Genomic DNA, 24,794 nt, shown 5'->3' with positions numbered 1-24,794 from the left:
GTAGCAGAAAGAGACAGTTTGTCACCAGCGGGGAGGCAGCACATACGGGGCAGCAGATCATGATGCAGTCGCTTCCCACGGCTCAGAGTCGCTGTGAGAGACTTACTTCTGAGAAGGACTGGGAGGCCCCATCCGGGCCCAGAGGGAAGAGGCCGTGATCAGTACCGCATCTGTCTGGCGCAGGGTCAGAGAGTCTGCGGCACATTTGCCGTGTCTGCTGGGACGGTGGCTGAGGGTGGAGGGCTTGGGGTCAGTTGGCTTGGTTCCTAACTCCAGCTCCTGGACAAGTCATCGGTCGTACCCAAGCCTCGGCCCGTCGATCTTTGTCAGGATAGCTGGAGAATTCAATGAAATGTGTAGGGCACTTCGCCCGGTGCCCCGCTTACGCCGCGTCCTCAGGAGGTGGGGGCTGCTGCTGCCATCGCGCTTGCTCACTTTGGATCCGAATTTTTTAATGTTTTTCCTTTGAGTTCTTTCCGACTCAAATTGCTAATACAAACAATTAATTCAACATGAAGGTTGGTATTTTAATTACTCTTACAGTTGGTAATTTATTAGGCAGCAGAGTATCCACCATCCCCTTCCCAGGCCAAAACCCTCCGGTAGTGCTCACCAAAGCACTTGCGGGACGCAGAAATTTATTAAGATGGAAAGGTTAAATTAAAAATAAATGAAAAGCTCTAATGAATAAGGACATCTTAATAAGAACAGGCAAAAAAATAATGAAGCTTGAGACTGTAGGAGCCGTCCAGGCCAGGGCTCTTCTCCCTACATCAGGCACCCTTGAACCTCCCTGTGACGAGCTTACTCCTTAACCCAAGAGAAAACCACTGCCTTCCTAGCTCTAAACCTGTTTTCTCTTGAAAGCCACTAATACTGTGAGGCCATTAAAAGTGTCCATTGCTTCATTAGCCAAATGAAGCCACAAAACGTGATCTGTGAGATTCATCATGCCTCCAATATCTAGCCAGTACGAACTGGTCATCTCAACCTGACGTTGATGGTGATGATGAGGACGTTGATGATGGTGATGGTGATGATGATGGTGATGATGGTGGTGATGGCGGTGATGGTGATGATGGTGATGGTGGTGGTGATGGCGGTGATGGCGGTGATGATATTAAAGATGATGATGTTATTGATGCTGGTGATGGTGGTGGTGGTGATGATGATGGTGATGATGGTGGTGACGGTGGTGATGATATTAAAGATGATGTTAGTTATGATGGTGATGATGATATTAAAGGTGATGATGTTAGTGATGCTGGTGATGATGGTGGTGGTGATGCTAATGGTGATGATGATGATGGTGGTGGTGATGATGATGATGATGATGTGCTAATGGTGATGATGATGTTGTTGTTTTTGACGATGATGATGAGGGTCACAACCACACATACTGATACAACATGCATTTCTTCACTCCAGTCAGGCATGACCATGGAAGATGAGGCCCCAGAGGTGGCTAGTGAGTTACGATCAGAGGACGTTTATCTGATCACCCTCCCTAAGAGAGGACTTGGCTCACAGAACTCAGAAGCTCCTGGTTTACTAGAGCGATGATGGTGCACATAGAAAGCGGACCACTCCGTGCTCACCGTCCTGTCTGCCCCACATTGTCCATTTGCTGTCGTAGCCCCTCTCCACCTTCTCCACTCTGCTCTCTGGCCTGCGGGGCTGACCACTGGGCTACATCAAAGGCTGCCTCCCCTCTGCCTTCCAGTTGGGTTCAGTCAATGACAGGGTTTTCACGTCCCCAGACCTTCCCTGCAGGCCACCTGGCTGCTCCCCTCAAGCCCCGCCCCCAGCAGACTGCTCTCCTTCCTGCTCCTGGAAGCTGCCTGTTTCCTTCTGGAACCCCCTGTCCTGCTTCTTGTAACCTGTTTTCATTCTTTCTGCAAACAAGTTTTGAGCACCTACTGTGTTCAGCTCGAGCAGAAGGGGGTTTGAAGTCTGCCTTTTATGATGGGACCACTGCAGGTTTCCGAGCAGGGACATCTTAGGGTGAGCAATGGGCCAGGGCTGCAGAATGCGTTGGGGTGGGTGGGAACTGGAACCAGGAAGCCCGGTCACCAGTCCAGGTGGGAGACAGTGAGGACAGCAGTGGCTGCTCTGGGAGGGCAGATATGACGGGCGCCGTGGATGAAGCACGGTCTGCGTTTGCTGAGGAAGTAAGCCAGGCGACTGCCAAGTGTGGGGCCTTGTGGGGAGTGGTTTTAAGGGGAGGCTGCGAGTTCAGGGCTATGTTTCTGGAGTGTGATGAGCTGGGAGGACAAGCCGGTGGAAGACCCAGTAAGCTTGTGGAGTAACAAGGCTTGAATTCAAAAGAGAGAGCAGGGCTTTCCTGGTGGCGCAGTGGTTGAGAGTCCGCCTGCCGATGCAGGGGACACGGGTTCGTGCCCCGGTCCGGGAAGATCCCACATGCCGCGGAGCGGCTGGGCCCGTGAGCCATGGCCGCTGAACCTGTGCGTCCGGAGCCTGTGCTCCGCAACGGGAGAGGCCACAACAGTGAGAGGCCCGCGTACCGCAAAAAAAAAAAAGAGAGAGAGAGCAAAAGGCTGTGTAGTTGCAAATGCACACGCACCTAATGGTGGTGGCTTGAGCCTTTAGGAGAGAGTGAAGTGAATGGATTTCCTGAGAGAGAGAATTTAGACAGAAAGAGTTTAGAGAGAGAGACACAGAGGACGGCAGACAGACTGGGGCAGAGAGCAGCTTCACGCCTGATGGCGCACACGCCCCCCCCTCGGGGAACCGTCTGCTGCCCTCCCAGGTCAAGGCCGCCTCTCCCTCCTCTGCGCATCCATGGCTCTTTGGGCTTCATTCTCTTTTTTTTTTAATTAATTAATTTATTTATTTTTAACTTTGGCTGTGTTGGGTCTTCGTTGCTGCGTGCGGGCTTTCTCCAGTTGCAGCGAGTGGGGCTCCTCTTGTTGTGGAGCACAGGCTCTAGGCGCGCGGGCTTTAGTTGTGGCGTGTGGGCTCAATAGCTGCGGCTCGTGGGCCGCAGAGCACAAGCTCCGTAGCTGTGGCGCCCGGGCTTAGCTGCTCTGCAGCGTGTGGGATCTTCCTGGACTAGGGCTCGAACCCGTGTCCCCTGCATTGGCAGGCGGATTCTTAACCACTGTGCCACCAGGGAAGTCCTGGGCTTCATTCTTAGGCCCACTGTCACCCGCTTCTGCGATTAGCTGTCTCCACGTTTGCCTCCTCTCTAGCTGATGCCCCTCCTGGGCAGGGACTGCATCCTTTTCGTCTTTGTAATATTCCCCAGAGTAAAAGTCCAGAGGGAGGGAGGGAAGACGGGAGACATAAAACCAGCTGTGCAGTGGGAAGAGCTGAAATTGTAGAGCGTCACGGAGACAAGGACGAGAGAGTTTTGGAAAGAAGGGAGAAATCGGTGGCGTTGAGCCTGTCGAGAACAGTGATGTCAGTGGCAAAGGCGTGAGTCGGCCAGCGGGTAGCCGTGAGCACCTCTGAGGCTGCAAGCTCGGTCCGTCCGCGTGGTGACGATGGCCCGCCATCAAGGGGGAAGGTTGCCATTGAGCCGCCCCCCTGGGCACATGGTGGCAGGACTCTGCGGGGGGCGTTTCCTGCTGCTGGAAGGAGAGACGAGGGCTCCCCTTGGGGAGCGATCCCCTTGCAGCGATGCCGTGTCCGGGAAAAAGCAGAGTCAGACCTTGGTAAAGAGAGCTGTAGTCCGTGCACCCGTGAGCGGGAGTGCTTTCTGTATCTGGGGCTTTACCGACTGCACCTGACAAAGAGGGACGTGACGCGGCTCCGGCGACAGCCCCATGACTGAGGCCTCCCAGAGCAGCAGGGGCGCTGGGCCCCCCGACAGCAGAGGGGCCGGTGGGGCTGCAGCTCCGTGGGAAAACGCTGCTGCATCTGGCCCGGGGTCGTCCCGTCTTAGAAGAGCTTTTCCGGGTGTGAGGCTGCAGGGACTTCCCGTCCATCCGGGCTTCCTGGGTCTGCGGCATCCTCCTCGACGCCAGGACCCTCCTCGTTTGGGCCCCGCGGCTCCTCTCTGGACGGTGCAGGAGGGGCTCCACCTCCACCTCACACTCGAGGACGCTGGCGTCGGGAGCGCCTTCCTCTGTGCTGCCCGAGTCGTCTTCTCTGAAAGTGACGTTGGCTTCCTCACAATTCACACAGAAGCGGTCGGCTGGGTTCCCAGATCCTCCAGGTATTTCTTCTAAGAGACAGAACAAAGCCCAGGGAAGCATGAGGCAGACAGACGGTGGGGGGCCAGGTGTCCCTGCTCAGCCGGGCAGACGGCCTTCTCCATGGGGAGGCACAAGCCCCCCTGCTGGACCCACCTGCTGCCCACCCGGCCAGGTCCTCGTCACCTCGTCCTCGGCCTCCGGCTCACGTGTCACTGCCCCGAGGACACCTTGCTCCGCCCTCCGGCCACAGGGGGGCCTTCGTGACACCCTCTCTCTTCCTTGAAAGCACTCAAGTGGTTTGAGATTCTGTACCGATTATGAGGTTCTTTGATTCATGTTTGGCCTCCTTTACAAGAAGGAGCCCGTGACCCCGGGGAGCAGGTGGCCCGTGGAACATAGCTCAACAGATGACTGTGTGTAAGTGAAAATACGCGCATCAAGGCCGGTGGCCCCAGCGTCCTCCTCCTGTCTGGCCAGCTTAGCCCCCATCGGTGAGAAGTTTGTACCCACCACCATCCTGCCGAACCCAGACTCACCCCCTTCAGCGATTCTCAGTATCACTCCCTGTGGAGCTGCGATCAGGCCTCCTTGGTCATTTCTCAACGCTTTCCTACCACTTGGCTGGAACCGTGGAGCCCGAATCCTTGGGACATGAAATGTGCCTTCGTAGCCGCCAGCCAAAAAGCTCTAAGTCCACGTGGAATCTGAACAGTGAAGTCAAACGACGTCTGCAAAGACCTCTGATCTGGGGTTACCTCCCCCTTTACACCAGGTGACTTGGAAGTTGAATGCAAGCCCGGCTCTGCCTCAGACACACCTGCGTGCGCCGCTCAGCCCCACGAGTCTCACTGTCCTCTTTTCTCGGGGTCCTGCTCATCGAGTCATGGCCACCCTCCTTCTCGGTTCTGCTCCTGGGGCTCGAGCGGAGCAACCCGTCACCAGAGCAGGGCTGGGCGAGCTGCTCCTTGATGAAACCAGAGCCCTCAGCCATGCATCCGTCGTGGGCCAGCACCACCTGCAGTCAACGTTTCCAGGCCAATCTCAACACTGTTGAAGGAAGATGCCAGGCGTGCTTTCCATAACTGATGGTTCCTCTTGATCTTCTAAGAGAAAACACCATGATTTACGTACACAGACCCTCTAAGTCTTTCCTAACTTGGAATTCTCAAGTTGAGCACAGCAGGAATGCAGACAGTGGTCCAGGCCTTACAGCAACGTGGAGGGAGAAGAGGAAAGGCCGTGCATGCCAGCTCAGCTTTTTCTCCGTCCTTCCCTAATCCCAGCATCTAGCAAAGCCGCTCCCCAGAGCCCCCTCTCCCTGGAAGACCTGGCAGCCGGGCTTCCCGGGCGGGAGGGTGTTTCATCCCCTAAGAGGAGGTCACCTGCACAGACTGCAAATGAGAGACCGGATTTCCAGAACGACATCTTCCAGCATTGTTCTCGCACGAAATACCCTGTCCTGTTGTCCCCGTAAGTCCACGTGTGTTTGTCTGGTCTCACGTCCTGATTTAGGGCCCGGAACACAGGCTCACCGTGGGTGTGGCCCTTAGTGATCTCGTGTCCATGGGCCACCTTCCCGCAGCTGCTCTACCAGGCTGGCCTGGCCCCAGGGCTCCCGCGGGGACCCCGTCCCCGGCCCGTCAGAGGAGAGCACTTGGGCGCAGAGAAGTCGCTGTGTTTTCTGAGTGGAATGGGAACAGAAGGAGATGTTTCGGGGGCAGCTGTGAGCCCGCCCGAGGAGGAGCCATTGAGACGCAGGCCTTGAGAGCCAGTTACGTGCGGGGGGGCTCTGGGGTGCCGACCCGGGCCGGCAGTGAGGATGGCGGCCAGGGCCTCGGAGGCCGCGGGGCACCCCCTGGCAGCAGGACGAGCCCCCCGCCTGCCCAGCAGATGTCGTGATCATGTGCCACTGCTTCACAGATGCAGATCGTGGAGGCCGAGAGCCCCGGGCCAGGGCCCACGGGAGGCGTTTAGCCCAGTCGTGCAGCCCCGGGCCTGGAGTCAGGCCAGCACCAAGCCCTGTGCCCACCCCTGCCAGCAGCTGTGACGCCATGGGCAGGCCCCTTAACCTCTCTAGAACTCGCGCTTCTCCTCCGTAAATACCGTTAATGACAGTACCTACTTCCCCAGGTTGTGCTAGGGGAATTGGGGTCATCCACCTGCCCCAATAAGTCTTCATTACAGGTCGATGAGGGCTGGGGGCTTCGGTGCTCCGAGGCTGTCCTTCACCCACTGGCTGAATCCCCACCAAGGCTCCTCCTCCAAGAGCTTATTCAGTCGCTGTTCTCATCCCTCTGAGGACGGGGAGCTCACTACCTCTCGGAGCACCCTGCTCCACCTTAGGTCTGTTTCTTGGACAGTCTTTGTGTTGAACCTAAATCTTCCTGATTGGTCCTGGCTCCATCCCCATAGTTACGCTGACTTCTGCCAGCTCTTCTTCCCCAGAACAGCAGGTTAAATCCTGTGAAGGTCGTTGACAGCCCCCTCCGTGCCTGTGCCCTTCCTGCTCCGCGAGTCGGCCTTTTCCCGACGACACACCTCGGCGTCTCCTGAAGATCCTTGAATGGAGTGGTTTCCTGAGGGCAGCCGGCACGCAGTCCCTGCCGTGGGCCACGGACGAGAGGACGCGAGGCCGGGGCCGTGCGTCAGTCAGGGAACACGTCCACTGGGGGAACAGCCTGTGCTGACGCGAGGAGGCCTGTGGCCAAAGAAGCTGGGGGCTCGGTTGTGGCTGGAGAGTGAGGCGTGAGCCGGAGTCAGGGGCCGTCAGGCTGGATGCGGAGGCGGGTGACGGCATCGGAGGAGGACTCGCGCCAAGGACGTGACACTCTCTGCTTGAGCATCCCGACGGCGGCACGAACACCAGACGGCAGGGAGACCAGCTCACCGAGTAGCCGGCCCCAGGGGCCAAAGTGTCCAAAATACACCCTGAGAGGCTCACAGCGGTCCCCTCTGGGCGGTGGGACGACGGACGAGTTCTTCTTGTTCCTGCTCCCCTGTGTTTTCTAATCTCTCTATAATAAGCATTTCTCCTGTGTAATGAGCATGTATTATTTACATAGTAAACGGTATTTATACTTGTGTAAAACACTTCAAAAGCAAATTGGCAGGACTTGGTAACAGTGGGAGGAAGGAGCCTGGGGGCCCAGATCGGGCCTTGGTGCTCAGGGGCGTGGTGAGGCCACCAACCCCAGGGGATGGCAGGGAGCAGAGCGTCCGGCGGCCACTCTGACGGCCCCCAGTGGTGGACAGAAGCACGGGCTGCTTCGACTTCCTCTGGGCCTCTCCGCAGCCCGGCCTGCAGGCCTGGGAAAGTCGCCTGTCTGTTTGCAGAGCTGCCTCAGCGATAAAACAGCCAGAAGGGCCCACGGTCTCCGCGTTCACAAAACTCAGCCTGACGTGGGAGCCGGGTATAAATGTTGGGAAGCCACTTAATGAACATGTAATGCCAAAGGGAGACTCACGCTCCAAAGCAGAGGAACTGGTTCTAAGAAGACATGTAAGAAAGGAGACGTCTCTGCTCTGGGAGCTTGGGGAAGGGTCCCCGGAGGAGGGATGCTTGGGCTGAGAGCAGAAGGGAACGTTAATTACGGAAACGTGTTCCAGGCCGAGGGAACAGCGCCGACGATGGCCCCGCGTCGAAGGATGGCACGTTTGAGTCTGAAAGAAACGCTGTTTGACCAGGAGTCCAGAGAGCGAGGGCCGGGGGCACAGGGTGGACCCACGCCCAGGGCCTTATAGGGCAGGAGGAGGTCTCCCCATCCCGTGCCCCCCCATTCTCTGCCACGTGGCACTGAAGGCCTGGTCGCGTTCCCCTCGTGGTCTGGGCAGCCGGATCCGGGGACCTCCGTCTCCCCCCATGAGCAGCGCCCCAGCAGACACCCCAAAAGTCGCTGTGCGGCTGGGTTGTAGCTTCCTCCGTGGCTCCGCACCCGTCACCAGATGTGTGTACAACCTGCTAGTTAACCGAGTCATTTGGGTCTGAAGCATCTTGTTCTACTGGGAGGCGGCACGGCCCTCGCATTAATTCACAGGTGAAATTATTCTAGCTTTTCTCTTATTTGGTTTCCTCTCCCCGGCTCAGCTTAATGGCTGGGGCGAGTTCTCCGAATTGGACTTGTGAACCCCACTCCTCCAGGTCACAAAGGCCCGGGGACTGCCTCGCGGCCTGGGGACAGGGTGCCCAGCCCTCACTAGCCAGCGCCGAGGGCGGTGGGTGAGCAGGGGTGACGCCCGCAGTGCGGGAGAGGTGGAAGGGTGTCCGTGGCTGCTGGGTGAGTGAGAGACACAGAAGGTGGCCCGCGGGGGTGACTCGGAGGAGGAGGTCCTGCTGTGCTGTGTCTGAGGCAGGCCCCTGCTGTGGGGAGGGGAGCCCGACGCCCCCCCCACTTCCCTCCTGGGGCGTGGAGGCAGCGCCCACCCGTTGACGGACGGCTTTCTGGGGCCTGGGGTAGACCTGGGGGCTTGAGGGTACCTACCATTACGATGACCGTGTGCAGCATCTCGTTTAAACAGGCGACATTCTGGGTTGCTATTTATGGTTCAGCTTGTAACTGAGGGGTCCTTCTCCCCATAAGACAGTGGTGTAAGTCTGCAGACCCTTGGGGTGTGCAGACAGGACCCACTGCGAAAGAGTGTTTCTTATTTACCCTTTTCTTTCCCTGAAGGGATCTGGGTACTTGAAAAACAATTTATTGTAGTAATAGATGCAAGCCAGAATGTCCCATCTGACCGCTTGTAAGTGCACAGTTCAGCGGCACGAAGCCAACGTCACCACCGTCCGTCTCTAGGACTGTTTCCACCTTCCCCAACTGAAATGCCCTTAGAAGGACAGCATCTCCCTGTCCTTCCGTCTGGAGGTGGCTGCCGGGGAGGTCTGGGGTCAGGCCCACCTGGATCCAGCTCCCCCGGGGTGTCACTCTGACCGAGTAACCTGGTGCCTCGGTTTCCTTACCGGGAACTGGGGTGCGGGCCCGTCGGCGGGGAGCGGGTCACGGCGGACGGCTGAGTTCCAGTAGCGGTGGGCGCAGAGTCCGCTTTGCCGTTGCAGGTCTCCAGGTGGTCCTGAACTCCATCATCAAGGCCATGGTGCCCCTGCTGCACATCGCCCTGCTCGTGCTCTTTGTCATTATCATCTACGCCATCATCGGGCTGGAGCTCTTCATGGGGAAGATGCACAAGACCTGCTACAACCAGGAGGGCATCGCAGGTAAGGGGAGCGCCGTCCGCCCCCGGCCAGCGGGGAGACCCTGCCGTCGAGCGCCTGCGTTTCCACGGCCAGGAGAGCCAGAGATTGTATTTTTTTTCTCTCGGTTCTAATTTTTGTTTTTACTAAAATGAGTCTGTGTTAAAATAGCTAAACACGAGTGTTGTCCGGCACTGCTAAGCATTCTTTAAACGAGGCGCCTAGCCAACATTGAATATTTTAAGAATCGGAGCTAACCTGGGGACTGTATGTCTCTGCCCCCTTGTCCCCCGTGTAGCTTGTCACCAAAGTGCCCTCGGGGGGAGGCCTCGCCCTCAGCTGGTGGCTCTCCCGTCACAGCCCTGGGTCGTCCGTCTGGGTGTCTCTGCCTCCCGTCCGGGGCCCCCAGTCCAGGAGGGGAGGACGGCCAGCAGGAAAACTCCTTTTCCTCCAGGAGGTGTGTCTGTACCTCGGGCATCCGCCGGCCCGTCCTCTCTGACACACTCTCTCTGCGTCCCTTCCATAAATCAGCGCATTCAACGAGCCGTGCTACTCGCTGGGCTCTCGCCGGTAGGACTGGACTTGGGGCTTGACCGACATGCGACAAACTGCTGTCTTCAGCTACTGAAGTCTCAGCTGGACCTTTAAGAAAACATTTAAACAGAGATCAACATGGCTTTTAAATGAAGTAGTTTAACACAAAAACTTGTTTAAAAAAAAAATACCCCCGCACGGGGTTAGCCACGTTCGACTTACGTGACTTTTTTCCAAACAACAAGATCTTTCATCCTAGTTTCTGGCACCTTAGGGCACAGAGGGGAGCATCTCTCTGAAGCATTGCGAGACCTTCTTTCCCCTTCGCGTCCACGGCTTCACACTCCCGCTCAGCCCAGGCAGTAGATTAAACGGGACCCCCTCCCTGGGAGTGGGGAGAGCGTCCACACAGGAGGCAGTGAAGTGGATGAATCATGATCGGAAACCAAATGGATCCCCTGATCTGAGTGATCTGGACGAACTGGCCAGGTGTTTGCATGTGGCCACAGCCAAAACAGAAACCCAGAACTATAAACCTATAGTCACAGACTCGCGCAACTGTTTCTACTTCTTTGATGGCAAGTCTAAGAGGAGACCGTTTCTTCACTGTAGGGAGAATTTCTTGGGTCATATTATATAAAATAAACTGTCACGTTAAAAAAAGGAACTGCTTTAAAGTTGAAGGAATTAGATCTCGACTTTAGTTAAAATTCTAAGATTTCCAGCCTTGCTTAAAGAAATACCCAATAATGCAACGAATAACATTCTCCCCTTTAATTCAGATCCTTCCTTTTGTTGGGCTCGACCTGTAGCTGCCCAGAAACAGTAAACTTGTGTTGTGTGCCTTCCTTAGAGCTCGTGCTAAGACCTGCTTCAGAGCCACCACAGAACGTCTAAAATTTATGCCGTTGTATTGAAATGGCCAACGACCCGTTTGACCCAGACTCCTCGGGCCGGTGCGAGGATGCCGAGTCCGAAAGGCCCCATCAGCCGGGCGATGGGCGGTGCGGTGGCTCTCACCTGCGCACCAAGGTGTGGTGGGGAGATGCGGTGAGACTCTGTGCTGAGTGGCCGCGCCTCCACGCGTCTGTCCTCGCTGAGCGGGAGCTGCTCCCACACCACCCCGTCTCTGCCATCCAACGGGGAAGCAGTCAAGGTGGCTCTTCCGCGGTCGGCAGGATCCTACGGGGGCTGTGCCCGCACCGCCTGGAAGTCTCTGACTTTGTGGTCCTGCCTTCAGTGGCCTCAAACAGCCAGAAAACGGTGGGCGTGATGGACAGGGTGAGGGACTCCTCTGTGCCAGACGGGGGTGGCTGGAGGAAAGGCTGCCGCAGGCCTGCCGACACCTTCCGCGACCTCCGTGCTCTCAAGAGACAGAGCAGAACTGGCCTGGCCGAGTGGATGGCCAATCTGGGAACACGCTACTGTCCATCCCTGAGGGTGAGCAGACCAGGAAACGCAACTGAGACACCTCCTGATTCCTCCCGGAAAAAGCCCGGGTTATTTATGTGATGGGTTCACCTCCCCCCGACCCCACCCCACCAGGTTCGGAAGAGAATTGGCCCGCATGGTGGAAACACCATCGCCCGGGGAGACAGGGTGCCCGAGGGCAGACCCCGGGGAGCACTCCCGAGAGAGGAGCCCCGTCAGCCCCGCGGGAAGGGTGCCCAGGACACGCTGCAGAGGCCATTCCTCCCAGCACCCTGCACTCAGGCGCTCACTCACTGCCTGCATCTGAACCACGTCTGATGGCCGTCCAGGGACCCTCTCGTGTCATGGGGGCCCCTTCCATCTACACACTGATCAACGCTGACAAAGAGGGATGTGTACAGGAATCGGACGCACTCAGCACAGCCGGAGCGTATCTTTGAAACCACTCCCCACGCATTCTGGAGACGTTTGCATCACCTTTGGAATGGGTGTCTTTTTTTAATTTTAGACTTTGGAGTGAATTCCTCTATTTTTCTGCAAACTTAGATTATGCAAAAGCGCTTGTGAGTCCTCGTCTTGGTTTTTTTATGGAATTTACGTCAGATTATTTTTACACTTTGGGATTATTTTGTGAACTTGTAGATTTTAGGGTACCTTGGATTTTGAGCCATGCTCCCTATCAAATCCATACCAGAAAGCACTAGAGCTGCCGGTGTACCCTTGTTCTGCCTCCAGGCTGCCCCTTCCAGCCCCTGCAGATGTGGTCTCAGGAGAGGAGATCTCCCCCGATCCCGGAGGCATCTGCAAGGCGCCTCCCTTGTTCCTCAACAGATACATCACCATATGTCCGTCCTTTTTGTTTCTGGCCATCCCATCTGTTTGGTCGCAGTCCGAGCCAGGTCACTCTGCATAGCTCTCCCAAGCACAGTAATTACCCCTGAGACTGGCAGAGAATTGGTTGGCTGAAACCCAGAAGTGAAATCACTTTCAGTCTATTCACTCCTTAAAGTTGGGGCCTAAAAAAGTAATTGGTTTTGTCTTTGGTGATTTCTTCCTGGAGGCCCTCGCTGGCGCTCTCCCAGATTTCGTGCTCTTGTTGGGCATTAACTGCACTTCCAAGCTCTCTCCTCCTCTGTACCTCCATTCTTTTACCACAAACTTAATTTGGACTTTCCAGAATGACCCCACCTCTCTTCATTTCTGCTTTAAAACGGGGAGCCCGTATGGCTTTGGCTGTTTCTCCAACGTCGTGTTCCCATTTTCCTCTCTGGGAATTCATGGCTCTGCTGAGAATCCAGCACGTCTTCACGTTCAAGCTAATTTCCCCCCACCCTCAAGTGCATGTCGCCGGGACCCACTGATTCATGCGTGCTCACATGTGTTGGGTGTTCCCTTTAGTGCTTTTTATAGATACCTATTTTTACCAGATAATTATTGCCCCTTAATTGTTCTCAAATCTTCTTTTTACTGTTGTTCAAGACAGATTTAAAATAGCAGAGTGGCACTTGATCCTGTAGACCATCTTTCTGAACCTCATCCTCTCTCTTTTATTAACGAGGTCACGTCCCCTGGACGCCGTTTTCTTCTCAACATACATTTGTAAAGCCCTCAAATACGTTTCCCTTCCTTGAGGACACTGAGGACTCCGTTTGGCAGCCTTCGCCTTTTCCTCGCTTCTGCCTGTGTTCAGGAATTGAGGCGCAGGGAAACTATCAGACTGGCAGCCACAGTGCAGGGACTAGCAGCACCTTTGTTGCACTAGAAGGCAAGGCCGGAGAAGAAGAAACACAAGCTTCCCTCTATTTTGTTCACCTTCTCTTCTGTCTCATCTTTCATCATCCCAGCACTTTTGTCACAGTGACTGAACACATCATTCTAGAAAGCGGGTCACTAGGCAAGTGAGACCCAGCAGAATTTAGGACCTGTTCGGTTCTTGGCTTTCCAGTCCGCCTACTCTCAGTTTTTAAGTGCTTGTTTTCCACTTTCTTATGTATTGTTAGGTCTGAGATTCACTCTTCAGGTTCCATCCTTCTATAGCCTCCCATTCCTTAACCTCACATCCAAATCTCCTAAGATTTCAAAAGTCACAAAAAACTATGACTGGAGTTCCATTACGTGAATGGAGGCCTCCTGGGGGTTAGACCCCAGAGCAGGAAATGATGGGGACACTGTTGTCCCCCATACAGTTCAGGGACCAGGGAGCGCCTTGGTCATCACACAGGCACACAACCGAAAGCACCGGGCCAGGAACAAGCCAGAAGCCGAGCTGCTCACAAGGGCCCCCGCCTGGAAGCAGGCCAGCTGTCCATCAGCGGGCGAGCAGGTAAACGCACAGCAATGTGTACGGCCGTGCAAAGGAACAGATCTCGAAACACGATGCTACGTGAAAAAAGCCACCTCGTGTGTGATTCTGTCGATATGAGATTCCTAGGCAGGCAGATCTGTAGACAGACAGCAGGTGTGGCTGCCAGGGCTGGATGGGAGAAGGGCCTCGGGAATCTGGGGCGACGGAAGCGTTTCCAAATGCATTGTGGCAATGGCTGGAGAACTCTATAAATTTACTAAAAATAACTGAGCTGTCCGTGTTCGCTGATGAATTGTACGGCATGTAAATTATATTTCGGTGAAGCTGTTGAAAAGAGAGAGAGGGACTTCCCTGGTGGCGCAGTGGTTAGGAATCCGCCTGCCAGTGCAGGGGACACGGGTTCGAGCCCTGGTCCGGGAAGATCCCACATGCCGCGGAGCAACTAAGCCCGTGTGCCACAACTACTGAGCCTGCGCTCTAGAGCCCATGAGCCACAACTACTGAGCCCGTGTGCCACAACTGCTGAGCCCGGGCACCACAACTACTGACCCCATGCTCCTGTGCTCCACAACAAGAGAAGCCACCGCAATGAGAAGCCCGCGCACCGCAACGAAGAGTAGCCCCCGCTCGCCGCAACTAGAGAAAGCCCGCGTGCAGCAACAACGACCCAGTGCAGCCAAAAATATATAAATAAAATTAATTTATTTCAAAAAAAAGAAGCAAGAGGGAAGAGATATGGGAACATATGTATAACTGATTCACTTTGTTATAAAGCAGAAACGAACACACCATTGTAAAGCAATTATACTCCAATAAAGATGTAGGGAAAATTAATTAATTTTAAAAAAGAAAAAAAGAGAGAGAGAAAGGGAAAAGCCAAGAGGACACAAGTCAGCATGTGTCTCCAACCACTCAGCTCAGTCCCCCTCCCTAAGAGTCACCCCTTGGTTAAGGATTAATATTCCTCTGCTGCCTTCCTCCTGAACAGCTGCGATGTGAAGCCACAAACTGAGAAACAGCCCAGGAGCCCACAGTCTCTGTACAGAGGTCCTCGCCCCGTGACTGCTTGGGTACGTTTGAAGCCAGAGAGGATCCCTGGTGGCCTGGAATCCCCAAACGAGGGGCGACAAACAAATTCTCTCTCGGGGGCACGTCTTCACTGAAGTCGGAGGCGGTCATCTGTTTGTTAGAACCGGGGTCCATTCTGTTTACTACTGTTTCTTCCTATAAGCATAAGACGATGTCCTTAATTTCACAAACTTCAGTGAATTCCACATTGTTACCTCCCGCAGCTGGGACCAGGACTCAGTATTTTACCAAAATGGAAATTCTTAACTCAGCCAAGTCTTAGTTCAATTTACCAGTGATCTCTGCACGACAAATACCTTAACTCACTAACTTCCTAGCAGCTATTCCTGGCCCGAGCACAGCCTGCGGCCATGGGGTATGTTATGCTGTTTCTTGAAAAAGCCGAGAGCGGTCCACACCTGGGGAGCGCCCTCCCCGTCACCCACGCCGCTCTGTCCTGATTAGAGGTCAAGACAGGTCTTCTCTTCTGAAAGGTCCTAATGCTGGAGAAAAGGGCGGTCCACAAGTTTGCACGCAACACGCACAAAATACCGCAGTGGCGTTTGTGCTTAGAGGCTGGGATAAAGCTCTGCAGTGGGTACTTTTCCCACCGTCAGAATTTATTTTCCTTCCTTCATCAAGAAGGCGTCCACTGCAAAGTGACTTGCATCCCTGGTAAAGCATCACGTAATATGTCACGGACCCATGTGGAGTCAGAAAATATCACTGGGCGGGATCTCTGGCCAATTACGTGAAAGAACCTTCCAATCAACAATGCCCTCGCCCAGACTCTGGCATTCCAGCGGAAGTTTCTACAGATACTTAACCACCAAAAAAAGAAGACGAGGACTCACTACCACGTTCCAGGATGTTTTACTCAGAGTGGTTGCATCGTAGTTATGTTTTCATTGCCCATTTGACAGCCAACAGCCCTCCTGTCTTTGAGATCAATGACTGAGGTTAAAAAACAGTTTTACAACAAGTAGCTGAAAGCGCTGACCTTCTAAGTTGATGACCGCACACAATGAATACCTCGTGCCGTGTGTCGTTCACTTCGTGTTTGGGGCATTGATGTAACTCTGTTCTGCATTGTTGCCGCTGGGTCGTTTGCCGTCCCACCAGCCTCGCCCATCACTTTGCTCTCTAACTTCTCTCTTCTTTCTCTGCCCGTCCCTCTCCCCCCACCCCCTGCTTCCTTCTCTTCTCCCCCGGCCATTTGAGATGTCCCAGCAGAAGACGACCCCTCCCCCTGTGCCCTGGAGACGGGCCACGGCCGGCAGTGCCAGAATGGCACGGTGTGCAAGCCGGGCTGGGATGGGCCCAAGCACGGCATCACCAACTTCGACAACTTTGCCTTCGCCATGCTGACCGTGTTCCAGTGCATCACCATGGAGGGCTGGACCGACGTCCTCTACTGGGTACGTGCTGGGAACGGGCGGGGGCGGGGAGCCCGCAGACTGCCGGCTTCTCCTTGACGTCCACCTTCTCCGTCTTCCCGTGATGTGGTCACACGCACACCGGGGTGGGACGGCCGATGAGGGCCTTCGATTTCTTCTAGGTCTTGCCTGAGAAACAAAGCCTGAGACTCTCACCCTAAGGAGTCTCTCTCTGCCCACCAGCCCAAGACAAGTGTCACCTTTCCTTTGTCCTCCATAGTGAGAAACGCTGGCTCGCAGCCCCGTGGGGACACGGCCGGTCCCGACCCCAGGGTCCTCAGCTCCTGCTCCCTCGTAGGGCTCCTGTTCCCATCCGTGTCCTGCCTCTGCCCCCCAGAGAGAGCCGAAGGGCACAGAGTTCAATTTCTAGGGCTAAAGAGAAAACCCAGGCCTGGTCTTCTAAGAAACCACTTTTATTGAATCGTGTGGCATCGTGGCATGCTATCATGTTTCTATTTCCCATGTTAATCTTACCTCGTTATATCAGAATAGTCCATCAGACAAATGCATTGCCATCCTTTTCACTGCTGACAAAGCGCTCCGCTGGTTATGCGATGCTTATTCAGAAATGCCACTTCTCGAGGGCCAGCCACTCAGCAGCAAGTCTCCTTTCACCTTAAAGATGCTCCTTTTATCATCCAGCAGCCAGCACTGCTTTGCCAGGTGTTCACGCAGCCTCTGCCCCGTAAGCACACACGTCATACTTGGTCCTTCTCCATTCTGGCAGTCAAGTCCAGTGTTTGTAAAAACTCCAGAAAATGTAATCCTTTGTAGTATCTCCTGCTTCCACGTGAGAACTGACTTGCTAGAGCCCGGTGCTGTGCTCCAGCATTTGGGTGGAAAATGCTTGTTGCCAGGCTTGAAAATACCATCGCACCCAGAGCTTTGCAAGCAGTCGGATGGATTTGGCCGTCCTGGAAACGGTCTCAGAGGCTGCTTGGGAGGGAGGGGGTTGTGGATGTCTTCCCAGCAAGCCGAGCTGCCAGACTGGGAAGAACAGTGCCAGGAGAGGTATGGACCTCCTCCCGGACCAGGGGGAGTCCTGGAACGGCTCGGAGATGCTTTGCGCGTTCTGGGCATTGAAGCTTCTAAATTGTTTTTCAACAATTCAAAAGCCCTCTTCTCCCAGTTTCTGGGGTAGGGTCGGCAGGCTGAGACCCAGCGCTGCCGTGAAATGTGTACGTCTCTGTGCAGGACCAGCTGAAACTCGCCCTCGTGCCTTGTGCCCCGCAGACAGTATTGAGCATTCCTTGCTTGCCGGGGGTGCCCAGTCCTCGGGACTCAGACACAGTAACATCCAGCTCAGTGTAGGCAAGCTGACTAGCCCTAAACTGAACAACGCAGTGCCGCTAGAGCCCCAGAGAGCGGCCACACTGTGACACTTTGCAAAAAGGCAAAGTGTCTAATCACTCCTCCCTCAAACTGAGGTGGAACACTGGAGCCCATCTCCCAGGCTCATCCTCAATGAGAACTTGGTTTTGAATAATCTGTGAGAAAAGGGGCATTGAGCTTACTCTACCTGGGCAAATTTAATTTCGTTCAGTAAAGCAGATCGAATTCAAAAGCGGCCCTAACGGGTCCTTCTATCTTGGGTGAGTCCCTCTGGCCAGCCAAGGACAGAGACATCCTTCTGCAAACGGACAGCACAGAACACATGACTGTGTGGAACTGGGCTTTGGAGTCTCATCACATGAGCTTCAAACCCGCGCCTCAAGTTGCTATGGAAACGCCTCCCATAGCATCCAGTTGAGGGCAGGGTGGCAGTGGGTGGGTGGGTGTGGGGCTAGGGGAATAGGTATAATTTACTTTGCTGCTGTCCCTGGTGTATTTTTGGGATCCTCCTTCATCCCTCCCTCCCTCTCCCCCCACCAGCCAGATGTGACCCAAGGAGGCGCTGTCACGGTGACAGCCAGCATGGGGGCTGCGAAGGAGCACGCGTGGCAACCAGCAATTTTCAGCAGCTGTGTTGTGCTTTTCCCCCTGCGGGTGGTGGGTGGGTGACGAGCTTGGGCCGGGAGCAGGGAGTGTCTGAGGTGGCGGGCAGTCCCAGGCCCAGGGGACAGCCTCGCCCTGACCTTCCCTAAATGGCCGAGCCGTGTGCGCGTGTGTGTATGTGTGGGCACACACGTGTTCACGCATGCGCACCTACACACACACACACACACACACACACACACCCGACACTGAAACGGAGCGTCCTGGCGGGTGTTCTCGAGGAAAGCCCCGCCCAGCCCGCAGCGCCTGCCTGCATACTGTTCTGCCGGCTCCCACTTCTCTCGCCTCTCCTCCTCCTTCCTTCTTCCCTCCCCCTGCGCCTTCCTCGCCTTCAGGATTTCTCCTCCAAACCCCGAGACTCTCACACCTCCATGTGCTTTCGTGTAAAACACGGAACTTTCTACGCAGGGAGGGGCCCACGCTCCCCCCGTCCCCAGCCGTGGGACCAGAGAGTCCGGCCCCAGCACCTGCACCTGCAAAGGCTCCCGGGAGAGTCCAGCTAGAGCTCGAGTCCCCTGCAGCCTAACGTTCCCAATCGCACGGCACTGCTTTGGTGCCACTGGCTTGAACCCGGCTAGGGAGACGGCTTCTGTGGAAGGTGGGCCCAGGGTCCTCCACTCGGAGGAACGCGTTCCCCCCCGAGTCCCGGGGGCAGGTCTGCAGGACGTGGGGACGGGCAGCCACGGCTCCAGGTGTCGCAGAGACTGGACCCACCGGCTGGATAGACATCCCTGGGGAGCTGACAGCCCACTGGAGCACTGAAGCGCTGAAGCTGGCTCGGGGTGGGGGGACGGTTGGCAGGCCCCCAGCTCCTCCTGGGGTGGCCTTGAGTGTGAATCCGTCAGCCCATCCCGCGCTCCCGACTTGGAAGGGTTCGTGGCCGGCCAGCACGACAAGCCTGGGCAGTAGTGCTTGGACGATTCCTCAGCTGTTCACACCGCCCGCTGGGACGGGCTCCCGGGCAGCCCTGCGCTTGCCTTCCCCATGGCCCGTTCCAGGAGTCTGCGGGTGACGGGGCGGGGGCACACGGGGATTTGGAGACCAAGCCAGAGCGGGGCCTTGGGGGTGGGAGTTCCTTGGGAAATGGCTTCTGAAGCCAAAGCCTGTCCGCTTACTCTCAGAATGTCCACACCTCTTAAGAATAGTGGGGAAAGTGATGGAGTGGAAGGTGTGGGCTGCCTCTGGGAGCAGTTGTGAGAGAGGGAAGCCCCGTCGGACCGTCCCCCGGGGATGCCACGTCTCCAGGTCTCCTCTCGGTGTGTTTTGCCCCAGCCGGTGGCGTGTCACTCCAGGCTGCTTTCTTGTGTGTTTGGGGCTCGGGTTTCCTGAACCGAGACAATCTGTAGGTTCTCAGATGCGGCCCAAGAGCTGGGGTCCATGTGAACTCTGAGCACCCTCTCCACGTGTAGCCAGGTCACAGCAGCGTGCGCTGGGGTCTGCTCATCGCTGACTTCCCACCTGCCTCGGATGGCCCCTGCTCGTGGGGACAGCAGCGTGGCCCTGACCTGGGGGGAGGGCGGCCGGCAAGGGGGCTCCTACCGGGGGTTCAGGCACCCAGTGCTTTAGGAATCTCGGTGCCTCACCCACCGTCCATCAGGAGGATTCTGTTGACCTCTGCCCACGATGCCCTCTGACCTGGGGCCCCTGGGATGCTGTATCCCGTGTGGCACAGGGCAGCCCTCTGGCCTGCGTCCTGGGGTCACCTCCTCCACTGACACCCGGGCCCCCTCTTTCTGACACCTCCCGTTTTCCCCAGTTGGTCTCTCCATGACCAGCTCTTCCGCTTGTTTTTAAAAATTAGAAATTCAGCTTAAAACAAGATTAGGAAGAATACTTCATGAGAAATCATATAAAAGATGCATCTTCTGTCGTACCTGCCTTAGTTTGGTTCAGCAGGAGACCTGGGGAGTGAAAATCTAAGGTTTAAACTTTGCGCAAGTCAGTCGTCAGCTCCGCACTCGCCCGTGTGGGAGGACATTCCTTGTAAACACACGCATGCACACACGCTCACACACACTCACACATACACACCACGGCCACTGATCTCCGGTCTCGGTGCTGCCGAAGTATCCCTCGTCTATGACGAAGGTCTTTGGCATCCAAGCAGAGATTCAGGTGCGTTAGCCTATTTTCTCCTGTTCCACCTGCACCTCTTCTCACTACAGATACGGGAAACGAGCCTCTGCAGGCAGCCAGCTAGCAGAGCTGGTGGGGCTGAGTTCTCCTGGGGACCTAATAGTCATTGGAAATGAAAACCCCTCCAATAACCCAAAGACAGCATCCTGGGCTCTTGAATGGGGATCAGGTAGAGCAGGTGTTAGGTCTCCTCAGGACCCCCTGGTCCTGAACCCTGAATCTGCCTGAGCTAGAGCGTTACCACTTAGCGCCCACAGCGCTTTACACAGAGCATCTGTTACCTAAACAACAAACCCGTGGTTTATAAGCATTTGAAGAAGGGGAATTTGCATCTCTCAAAGCTATTATTTCTTTACTTACTAGGTTTAGTTTTATTCATTTCACTGGCACTAGGCAAGTCCTTACTCCTCGGTAATTCAATTGAACATTTCGTGAGCACTTACAAGGTCCCCAGGCCCGCGCTCGAGGAGTTTGGGTGTAATTGGAGAGGTGGGGACCCAGAGACACGTGGGTCCCATGCAGGGCTCGGCGAGAGCAGGGAGAGCTCGTCAGAGGAGATGGGGTGTCGCTGGACTTCAGCTGGGTGGGGGGCAGAAGAGAAGGAGAAGCCAGCTTTGTGCCAGTTTGGCTGGAGAGACGGTGCTTCAGGCTGCTAACAGACCCAGGAATCAGCCCGGCACCCCGTGGTCTCAGCACGTGCCGGAGGCCCACCCGCGACAACAGCGTCAGGGCACAGGCGTCCACAGGGCCTCCGCTCCTTGCGGGGTCCTGGCCGAGTCCGGGGGGAGCTGCCTTGTTGGCCTCCTTGGTGGTGGGCCTGCTGGTGTCTCCCACAAGATCCGGGCCTTCCTGCTGCCGTGAGCAGGGGCAGGAGGTGTCGGGCGAGACTGTTCGCCAACCTGTTGCTGTCCCTGCGACTGTGGGTGGACCCTATGTCGCGCAGGCAAGGTGACAAAGGTCAGGGGTTCATTGGGCCATCGCCCAGGGCACTGGCTTTCCGGACAGAGCAGATCCTGCCCCCTGAGCACAGTCCCCGTAACGCGCCGTGACTTCCATGGGCTGCACGTCCTGCCTTTGACGGCAGGTGACAGCCTCCGCGCCCCTCAAACTGCTCAGCCTTTGGGGACCCGCAGTGCCCAGCCCTTAGAGGGGGAAGCACCAGACGTGAAAGCCCCCGGGAACCGGCCGGAATGGAGGGAGACCCCGAGGCAGTGGGGCCGGAGCCATCGTTCCTCCTGAATTTTCTTCTCGGGGAAACATGTATGTTGGATTTGGAGGCTCGAGGCTGTGGTCCCCTCTGGGAATTAGATGTGGGGGAGAGTAAGGCGTGTGTTCCAGCGAAGGCTGGGTCACCCTGTGAGGTGCTGGCCCGGGGGCCGAGGGGCTGCAGGTGGCAGGCCCTGGGGTGCCTCTCCGCGCCCCTTCCCCGTAGGGGCCTGAGAAACGTCTGGCTTCAGTGCTCTGAGAAGACCTGTCCTTTTTCACCTCTAAATAACAGAGTCAGCAATCTGGGTCATTTTTTTAAAATATGCCTTTATTGATGCTTCTCTTCTTAATAGCTTCATTCGGGCTGAGTGAAGCCATCCGTCTCCCCGCTCTGGCGCTGCCCTACTTCAGAGCCGCCCGCACATGCGCTGGTGCCCAGGCTGCCTGGGGCAGGGGGCCCAGAGCAAACGGGGTTGTGGAGGGAGGTAAAAGCCAGGGCCGGCAGGCCCAGAGGCCCCTCTGGCTGCTCATGGGCCGCAGGGCAGGGGTCCTAGGACCCCCAGGAGCTCATTCACCTCTCGTCTGTCCTCCACTCACCACCCTGCACCTGCAGCCCCCAAAGTTGACCCTCGGAGAGACCAGCCCACAGTCTCGGAGGAGACCAAAGAGTTGGACAAGGACAGGTGGAGGCCATGCGTCCCCTGGACGCGACCCTGGCTCTTCATGGGGTGTCCGCAGGTCCTGAGGTTATCTAGGGGTCACGAGGTTCCATGAGGCTGGCTGTGGGGTGGGTATCTGGGGGTCAGGAGGTCTGTAGCTCCATCCATTGGAGGTCCTAGTGCTGCTGGACGCCTCACCCCTTGCCTGTGGCCCAGAGGAAAGGACACTCAACTAAATAGGGACCTAGGAAGCCTCTGAGGCTCATGGGTTCCTTGAGTCATCAGAGATGTGTGGCCTGGGGGACTGCACTTCCCATGAGCTTAAATGTTCACAAAATGTAGGGCACGAGGGGGCTTCCCTGGTGGCGCAGTGGTTGAGAGTCCGCCTGCCGATGCGGGGGACATGGGTTCGTGCCCCGGTCCGGGAAGATCCCACATGCCGCGGAGCGGCTGTGCCCGTGAGCCACGGCCGCTGAGCCTGCGCATCCGGAGCCTGTGCTCCGCAACGGGAGAGGCCACAACGGTGAGAGGCCCGCGTACCACAAAAAAAAAAAAAAAAAAAAACTGTGGGGCACAAGGAAGCAGCCGGGGGAGATCTCCCCCAAGGACGCTGCTGAGGCACCAGCCCTCCCTCCCCATCCCCGTCTGCCCGGCTCTGGGGCAGTTTCGCAAGGGTGGCCCTTGGCACTGGGAGCGAGCCCGTCTCTGGATGGCCCTGCGTGGGTTCATCTCTTGCCCTGCCCTCCTCTCGCCATCGTGCTGGGTGCTTCACGCTGCCGGCACCATCCCAACACCTGCCAGTTCCTGGAATCCCTTCCTGGGGCAGGACCACGCGGCCTCCAGGCGGCCTTACTGCCCCTGCCCTCCCCCCCCCAAGTGGCACCCCCGGGCTGCCTGATCCGGCCTCACCAGCCTCTGCAGCCTCTCCTGGAGGCCCGTGGCTGTGCACACGCACCCCTGCAGCCGCATTCGCCACCTGACGTCCACTGACCTGTCCCCCTACAGCAAGGGCCTCCCGTGGGTAGCGGGGCCGGCACAGAGGGGGCCCGTCCGTCCACCCGGCTGGCCTCACTGAGCACCTGCCTTATACAAGGCCCTGTTCTGGGCACTTGGGGGCACAGGCTACACCCAACGCCCGTCCTCATGCCACTTGCACCCCAGCACGGAGGACAAACGATGCATAGTAGTGAGTAGATTATACACTTGGAAAGTGTACATGCTGCGTGGAAAACAGAGCGGCCGCGTGGCAGCGAGGATGTCCACAGACTCGCGTTACACTGGATTGAATTGTGACCTGGGAAAGTCGCGTGTTGGGAACCTTTTCCTTACGTGGCTCAAACCAGCGGCCCCGAGGGCGGGACAGAGCTGTGCTCTCTGCCCTGTGGTCACGCTGGCGAGCTGCCTCCAATGAGACAATGTAACCCCGGGTAAACGAGAGCAGGTTTGGAAAGGACGCGCGGGGGCAGCACCGAAAACCAATCAGTGCTTCTCAGGGCACGAGCCGCCCCGTGGACCTGCGTGCAGGGAATCAGCCTCTGTCGTGCCGTTGCCTCGGAGGCTGGGGGCCGTGGACCAGCGGCCCTCAAACCCCGGCTCGCATCAGACTCACTGCAGGGCTGGTGAGAACGTGGTCGCCGGGCGCCCCCCGTGTGGACGGAGGGCCCAGAGTGTGCAGTTCCAAACTCGTTCCCAGGTGCCCCGGTGAGGCCAGGGACAGCACCTTGAGAACCACGGGTGTAGGTCATTCGGGGAGCCTGTGCACTTAGGAATTTGGAAACTCGGGGGCGTCGACCTCCCACGGGGATCCACGGTCCCGTGAGTTGCAGGCACAGGAGCTGTCCCCTGAGTCCAGCCTGAACAGCCATCCTCCCCGGCCCGAGGCCTGTGGTGCCGATAAGACAGCACGGTCCACCCTAAACTCCAGGCGCAGGGGTCACCCCCTGGGAAGGCACCTCCCCACGTGTGCCCGAAGGTTCCAGCCCCCAGCTAGTCCCTGAGCGCTGAGGCCAGGGTGGCGGGCGCAGGGGCCACATAAACCCAACTGAGCGAAAACCATCTCGTAGGAAGAACCACTTTAGAGGTGACCCAGCTTCTTAGACAACCGAATAGATAACATCGGAGGAAAATTCTGTTCCAGAAAATAAAGGGTCAGAGAGCGCCAGGCGAGACTCCCCTGAGGCAGAGCTGCCGAGGCCCTTCTTGCTTAGGTCAAGGTCACGGGGTGTTTGGGTCAAGGTGGTGCCCAGTGACAGTGATCTCCCACGCCAGCCTCTACTCACATCCTCCCTGCCTCCCTGCCCACTTGCTTTGACTCACTCCTGCTTCTCTCTTTCCTAACTACCCTTCGTCTTTCCAGATGCAGGACGCTATGGGCTACGAGTTACCCTGGGTGTATTTTGTCAGTCTGGTCATCTTTGGATCCTTTTTCGTTCTAAATCTGGTTCTTGGTGTGTTGAGCGGGTAAGCTGACCGTTTCTGTGTCCTCTTTACGGCGCAGCTGAGCAAGGCCCCAGGTCCCGCTGTATCCGTCACCAGGCCCAGGAGAAACAGAAAACGTCTCCGTTGAGCCAGGATGCTGGCCGTCAGCTGGGCGGGCCGTTTGGCCTCTGATGACCTAGAGGCCCCGGTCCCGGTGCTGCCCGGTCGGCGCCGGGCCCGGGGTGGGCAGGGCCGTGCTCG

The 24,794-nt window shown here is 56.7% G+C and overlaps 1 protein-coding gene across 2 annotated transcripts in view; it reads left to right on the top strand.

Annotated features, from left to right (window-relative positions):
* The window catches only part of CACNA1C (calcium voltage-gated channel subunit alpha1 C), a gene marked incomplete at its 3' end in the record, with an annotated part of 458,987 nt that overhangs the window by 298,122 nt on the left and 136,071 nt on the right, over positions 1-24,794 (top strand). Inside the window, exons 4-6 of one of the 2 annotated variants that reach the window (XM_082665272.1) lie at positions 9,211-9,369; positions 15,905-16,101; positions 24,472-24,575. In XM_082665272.1, coding sequence (XP_082521398.1) covers positions 9,246-9,369; positions 15,905-16,101; positions 24,472-24,575 — 425 coding nt within the window. In that variant the 5' untranslated portion in view covers positions 9,211-9,245. The remainder of the gene's footprint in view (positions 1-9,210; positions 9,370-15,904; positions 16,102-24,471; positions 24,576-24,794) is intronic. The other variant, XM_082665273.1, reaches the window with a different exon arrangement.

Source organism: Grampus griseus, assembly GCF_964374135.1.
Source record: "Grampus griseus genome assembly, chromosome: 11".
NCBI classification, from domain to species: domain Eukaryota; kingdom Metazoa; phylum Chordata; class Mammalia; order Artiodactyla; family Delphinidae; genus Grampus; species Grampus griseus.
Note: the sequence above shows the minus strand (reverse complement) of the source record. Positions and strands in the feature narration are given on the sequence as shown.